The sequence below is a fragment of the Haematobia irritans genome, chromosome 4, assembly GCF_050003625.1.
Source record: "Haematobia irritans isolate KBUSLIRL chromosome 4, ASM5000362v1, whole genome shotgun sequence".
Taxonomy (NCBI): domain Eukaryota; kingdom Metazoa; phylum Arthropoda; class Insecta; order Diptera; family Muscidae; genus Haematobia; species Haematobia irritans.
The window spans coordinates 136836887-136844165 of NC_134400.1; the positions used below are offsets into that span (position 1 = coordinate 136836887).

The 7279-nt window shown below is 38.7% G+C and overlaps 1 protein-coding gene across 1 annotated transcript; it reads right to left on the reverse strand.

Moving 5' to 3' along the window:
* Nucleotides 1-1199: 1199 nt before the first annotated feature.
* Nucleotides 1200-6374, reverse strand: LOC142235777 (uncharacterized). The gene has a single exon (XM_075307036.1). The coding sequence runs from the start codon at nucleotides 6372-6374 to the stop codon at nucleotides 1200-1202; it is 5175 nt and encodes a 1724-aa protein (XP_075163151.1).
* Nucleotides 6375-7279: the final 905 nt, after the last annotated feature.

Genomic DNA, 7279 nt, shown 5'->3' on the forward strand with positions numbered 1-7279 from the left:
TGAAGTGAGTAATGAAAAAAGTGGTAAACTATGAACAACTATTACAATCAAAAAAAGAGTACAATTCAGTGAAAATGAGACAACTAGTTTTAGATATAAAAAGCTTTTCTTGCTTGACGATTTAAAGTAGAGTTACCACTAATAGAATATAAAACTAGAGCAATTATTTTCAATGAAAGTTAAGATGATAAATTCAATAATTCAATTCATGTGAAAGTAATTCATGTTCTTAAAGATACATTTTAGGATGTAATTAGAAAATAGACGAAGACTGTTAAACTGGGTTTAACATGCCGCCCGCCTTGCAGGACTGCAACGTTGGTAGCGACATGCTCCGGAAATAAGCCAACCAAAAATGCTGCTTTGTAAAATGGGCATATTTGATGATGTTCTTATCATTCCAGCTCTAAGTATTCCAGGTAATTGATCGTTGGCAATTATAATTTCAATGTTAACTGGATTATAGAAATTCAGATCTGCCAGTTCATTTATATGGTTATAAATAGCCTTTAGAGAAGGCTCCGTTGTTGGTTTTGGCAAATTGTTGTGGAATCGAGGTTGTACCAGGGCGTTGATTTGTATTTTAACCTGAGGGTCGTAATATGACTCTAAGTTAATCGTACAATATTTCATATTTTCTCTGGTAGTAGTACGCAGCTTCAAACGATCGACCAACCCTTTCAATATTGTGGTTTGAGCTTCTCCAGTGCTCAACAGAAGTCGCACTTTCTCTGGGCCATTTGATGTAACTACTCGGGCGAGCGCTGTGGGTACGAAGACGTGAGTGTGAAGACGGCGGCTCAATCTTTCGTGAAGATGGGATTGTCGACTACGACGATTAGGAACACTTTGTATTTGACGACTCACATTAGAACTTCGGCGGTTTCGAGAAGTGGATGATTGGACAGAAGAAGGTTGTTGTTGTGGAGTGTCTACGTGGACCATTGTATGGTGATTTTTCTGGCAAACCATGCATTTGTTTCGGGATGGACAAAAGTTTCTCTGATGAGCGGTGCAAAGGCAGTTGAAACAAAATCCTTTTTCTCGTATTACATTACGGCGTTGTACTGCTGTCATTCGTTGAAACTGTGGACAGTGTTTAACAAAATGACGCTTCTTGCAAATGCGGCACGTTGGTATACTAGAGTTTGAGCTGAAATGGTAAGATTTATTAGGTATGTGAACGGTTGTGAAAGAAGCTAAGGTTGATCTATTGGAAGTATGCACAGTTTGATTAAAGGACGTGTCAGAATGCCGTTTTGAGTGCGTATTTCGGCCACGCGTACATTACAGTCTGATCCTTTGAAGACCTTTATCACTCTGCCTAAACACCATTCGTTAGGAGGAAGGTTGTCTTCTTTGATTACCACGAAGTCATTAGGCTTCAGATTCTGTTGAACAGATTTCCATTTGTATCTCCTTTGGAGCTCACAAATGTATTCAGTCTTCCAGCGCTTGGCAAATTGCATTTGTAATGCCTTCAATCTTTGCCATCGATTCAGTAATGTCAGATTCCCAGAATATTCTTCAGGGGCAGCGACTAAAGCAGCTCCTCTCAGTAAATGACCAGGAGTGATGGGCACTAAATCAGTTGGATTCTCACTCATTGGGGAAAGTGGACGAGAATTCAGAACACTTTCGATACGAACAAGAAGAGTGGAGAATTCTTCAAACGTAAACTTAAAGTTGGAGGCCACTTTGCGTAAATGAGTCTTCATGCTCTTTACTGCTGCTTCCCACAGGCCACCCATGTGTGGGGAATGCGGAGGAATGAATTGCCACGAGAAACCATGCAAATTATATTTATCAGAAACAGATTTCTGGACATTCTTCAAAAATATTTTGAACTCAGCGGTTAATGCCCGACTAGCACCCACAAAATTAGTTCCATTGTCGGAAAACACTTTATTTGGGAATCCTCTGCGGCCAACAAAACGACTAAAGGTGGATAAGAAAGCTTCAGTTGTCAAATCTGAGCAGGTCTCCAGGTGGACGGCTCGAGTGGAAAGACACACAAATATGGCAGCATACCCTTTTATCAGTTTAGCATTTCTAAGTTTTGAGGATTTCAACTCGAAAGGTCCTGCAAAATCTACGCCTGTGTGCGTAAAGGGCAAAGAAAATGTACATCTTTCAGTTGGGAGGGATGCCATTATTTGAGTTCTTATACGATGCTTATATATAGTACAGATACGGCATTGTCTTATACAACTCCTGATCGCATTTTTCAAACGTATAACGTAAAATTCCTGTCGAATTGTGCGCAACATAACCTGATGTTCAGCATGTAACAGCATCTTATGTGTAAATTCAATAAATAATTTACACAGACGTGATCTTTCAGGCAGTATGATCGGATGGCGTTCGTTATAACTAAGATCTGAGTTACTTAAACGACCATTTACTCGTAACAGTTTGTTGTCATCAAGTGTCGGATTCAATGTCAATAGACGACTTTTTGAACTTATGGGCAAGTTATTTTCCAGCGAATGGTATTCAGAAAAATAATATTTCTGCTGAGCCAAACGAATCAGCTTGTATTTAACAAACGATATTTCCTCATGAGTAATGAAATCAGTATTACAGGTTTGTCTTCGACATTTGTTCATGAACCGATAAATAAAACATAGTACTCGCAACGCTCTCGGAAAAGATGAGAAACGATCTAATACATCTTCCTGTTGTGTATCAGTGTGAAAGTTATCTATTTTTCGTTCTATGTCAGGTTCCTTGAAGGTAGTAGATTTTGGCCAGCAATCAGATGATCCTAACAACCATTTTGGCCCGTGCCACCAAAGCGAGTTAGAGTCAAGTTCCGAAGGAGTACATCCACGCGTACCGATATCGGCAGGATTTTCATGCGTTGGAACATGTCTCCAGGTAGCATTCCCCACGTTACTTAATATCTCAGATATTTTATTGGCCACAAAGGTTTTCCAATGGAAAGGTGGCTTATCGAGCCACGCCAATGTAATCGTGGAGTCAGACCAAAGATAAACGTCGGATACTTGGCAGTTCATATTTTGACGGACAGATTTTAATAATTTGGACAGTAATGCAGCCCCGCATAACTCCAGTCTGGGCAGACTTACAGTTTTTAAGGGTGCCACCTTGCTTTTCGATGCTAGCAAATTAGAAGTTTTACTATTTTCAGGTGAAACAGTGCATATGTATATGCAAGCACAGTATGCTTTTTCAGAAGCATCACAGAAACCGTGAATTTGAACCTGTTTATCAGGGGAGTAACTTAACCAGCGGGGAATCTTTATACGCTCAATATCCGGAAAATTTGCAATAAAATGATTCCATTTCTCAAGTGCGTGTGGCTTGACTTCCTCGTCCCAGTCGGTCCCATCAATCCACAGTTGTTGCAATAGGACTTTTGCAACAATTATAATGGGGGATAACCACCCAGCTGGATCGAAAATTTTCGCTATTATAGACAATATTTTTCTCTTTGTTAAAGGAGCAGATGGAACAGAAATGTTCGAAATCTTGTAATAAAACATGTCAGTCAGTGCATTCCAACGAATGCCTAATGTTTTGGTCTCACTTGTATTTTCCAGTTTTAAGAAATCTTCGTTTAGAAGATCCTCGGGGGGCATTTGGTTCAGTATTTCAGTATGGTTGGCTGTTAGCTTTTTTAGAGGAAAACCAGCAGAATCGAGCAAAGCAATTAATTGCAACAAGTAATATTTAGCCTCAGCAAGCGAGTGGCCACCAGAAAGAATATCATCCACATAGACTTGATGTTTTAGTATTCCTGAAGCATTGGGATGTGTAGCCACTCCATCTTCGCTCAATTGTTGTAGTGTTCGGATAGCCAAATATGGGGCACAGTTAACTCCGAACGTTACAGTCTTCAGACAGTAATCGTGAATGTGTTCAGTTTCAGAATTTCGAAATAAAACTCGCTGAAATTGTCTATCATCAGAGTGTACATAAATTTGACGGTACATTTTTTGTATGTCACCGTTAAACACATATTTGTAAAAACGCCAACGCAATATCACATTCATTAAATCATTTTGAAGAATGGGCCCAGTATGTAAAATGTCGTTTAGAGAAAGACCGGTAGACGTTTTCTTTGAGGCATTAACTTTAGTAGAAGTTCGTTCAGGTTTTACTATAGCATGATGCGGTAAGTAAAACGAATAGTATTTTTCATCTTTACAGATTTCAGAAGAAGTAGTTGGCTCCATATGATCTAATTCCAAGTATTCAGATAGGACAGTTTCATATTCAGAAGCTAACTCAGGCGATTTTTGTAAAGTCTTTTCCGTACGTAGGTATTGGCCCATAGCTGCTCGTCTCGAAGATCCGAGAACTAATTTAGATGGAAAATCTTGTCGAAATGGCAATCGTACCATATATCTTCCATTTGGTAGGCGACTGGTGGTTTCAGAATAAAACTTTTCACACCAACTATCGTCATCAGACAAGGGATTTACAATAGGGACTTCTTCAAGCTCCCAAAATTTCCGAATGTCATCGTTTAAAGTTTCATGTGATGCCACCCACGAGGCAAAAGTCGAAATAGTTCGAGGTTTTGGAGGGCCACTTATAAGCCAACCAAATTCGGTGTTCTGGGCCAAAAGGCCCCCAGCTACATTCCTCTCTACTCCCGATAATATGATAGAAGGCAAAACATCACTTCCCAGTAACATATCTATGGGACCAGGCTTGAAGAAATTCGGATCAGCTAGCTCAAGTCGATTCAAATCGCACCAGCTAGTAATGCGTGTGGGAGAGCTTGGCATTAAGTGTTTTAAATTAGAAACAACTATAGCAGAGGTATTTAATCTAAACTGAGATTTGCGAGATTTCAATGTTATGTGACACATTTTTGTAGAATTCTCCAGTGTAGTTCCTCCAAGACCAGAAATTCTTGTGAATGATCTCTTCGTAGGAATCGCGAACTTATTTACTAATTTGTTGGAAATGAATGACTCCTGTGAGCCTTGGTCAATGAATACTCTAATAGTGATAGCCTGCCCCAAATGTTCCAAGTCCACTAAAGCGGTGGGTGAAATAGTTTCCTCCCCAGAATTAGCATAGTTAGCATGGACATTAACCGTAGGTTCGGAGTAAGCAGCGGCCGACGTAGTCGGTTGGGTTTCAAGCGCACTTTCAACATAAAAAGATCCAACATTGGATTGAGGATTGTGTTGCAGTCGCGGTTGGTCAGAATCTGAATGCAGAAGCGTGTGATGCTTCTCTTTACATATCTGGCAGACATTTTCACTTAGACAGTTTTGAGACGTATGTCCGTACGACAGACAATTTTGGCATACTTTATTTTCCATAACACATCTCATTTTCTGCGAAACTGGCCAAGATCGAAATTTGGAACAGATACGTAATGAGTGACCCTTTTTGCATGCTTTACATGCACGTTTATCATTGGGTTCAGACTTGGTATGATAGGATTGCGTCTTATTTTGAACAGGGGCAGGGTTGGATGGTTTTCTCATATCAGATATTGATTCAAGCATATCTAGCCGTTTTGATATGAACTCATCAAGTTGCTCCCAAGAAGGCATTTGTTTATGGTCAGTAAGCGAATTCTCCCAAGCAGTCAAAGTTTCTTCAGGTAATCTTGATGACACCCAATAGACCAAAATAGGATCCCAAGACGCGACCGAAATATTATAAGTCTTCAAAATTGAAGTACAGTTATTAATCGTGTATTGCAAATTGCGCAAAGCCTTTCCCTTTTCAGATGTTACACGTTCCATTTCAAAAATTTTCCTCAGTTGGTGGTTTATAAGGATTCTTTTATTCTCATAACGCTGACGGAGCGCTTCCCAGGCCAATCTGAAGTTATCGTCCGTAAGAGCGAATTGCTTGACAATTTGATTGGCTTCACCACGAGTTTTTGCTCTCAAATGGAAAAGCTTTTGTGCCGATGAAAGTTTTGGGTGTTTAATGTAAATGGCTGAGAACATGTCCCGAAAACTTGGCCATTTATCGTAACCCCCTGTAAACAGTTCAGTATCGCATGGTGGAAGTTTAACAGAAAATCCGCCTTCATCAGACTGTCTAGTCTCAGTTCTGTCAGGTGCCACAGAGGACATCTCCATCTTCCGTTTCTCAATACCCATCAAGTCCAACAGAGAAGTCTTACATATCTTATATGACTTGCAAGACTCGTTGAATTTTGAATGTAGCGATTCCTTTTCCGATTGGGTGAACTTTTCTTCAGAGGTCATATCAGCCTCATATACTTGAGTTAAAGTGTGCCAACGCCTTTCCAAATCGTCAAGATCGACTTGTAAACTCGACAGCGAATGTGCAGATATATCGATTTGAGCGAAGTTCGCACAGAATGTGACCAATTGGTCCGAGAAAAATATAAATTTATTCGAAGACATTTTCCTAATCGCGTCTGAATGTCAATGGCACAACAATTGAAGCGTTGACAGTCGTGCTTTTGAAATCTCAAAAAATCAAATGTTGTCGTGAAAATGGGAAATCTACAGTCAACAGTGAAATGGGTATAAGTATCAAAACTTTACTGATCAAAATCAAATATCTAATTCAACAGAACAGTTGTTGTAGATGTGAATCTACACGCAATTACGAATGGTAAAAATGCACTAGAAAATGTTAAAATAAATGTGTATCAACAACAGAATATTTCAAAGATAATTTCCAACAACAGCAAATAGCCCAAATTAAATGTGTAACAATAACAGAATATTTCAATGTAAATGCGTAGCATCAACAGAATATCTCAAAGATAATTTTTAACAACAGCAAAATAGCCCAAATGTGTAACAATAACAGAATATTTCAAATGTAAATGCGTAGCATCAACAGAATATCGTAGTATGTAAGTAACAGTGAGCAACAGTTGCAAATGCCTTAATTTAAAAGTGTAGAAACAACAGAATATATCGGTGTAGATGTTTAAATACTAAAATAAATTTGTATCAACAATAGAGTCTTCTCAAAGTAAATGTGTAACAGAACTAGAGTATTCCAAATCAACCGTGTACACTGAAAAAACAGTGAACCTACAATTTTCGTTAATTTCAGCAAATAATAGATTAATTTTAGAAAATTTTAACTAAACTGAATTAGAAACGCAGATGTCACGCCGATTTCACAAAAATAAGTAAATAATTGTCGAAAACTTCAAGAAATTTTATCAGACAAAATTCTTAGTTCCAATTTATTAAAGAAAATTGCGTAGTTTGAAGGAAAAATTGTAGTTCAAAATTGCAAAAGTGTCCTCAGTGCCATACGAAATTCAAGATGGGCGGATTATTGGTAT

Bases quoted from the DNA above. Each gene is read 5' to 3' on its own strand.
- LOC142235777 (XM_075307036.1), bottom strand. From the start codon at position 6,374: ATGTCTTCGAATAAATTTATATTTTTCTCGGACCAATTGGTCACATTC.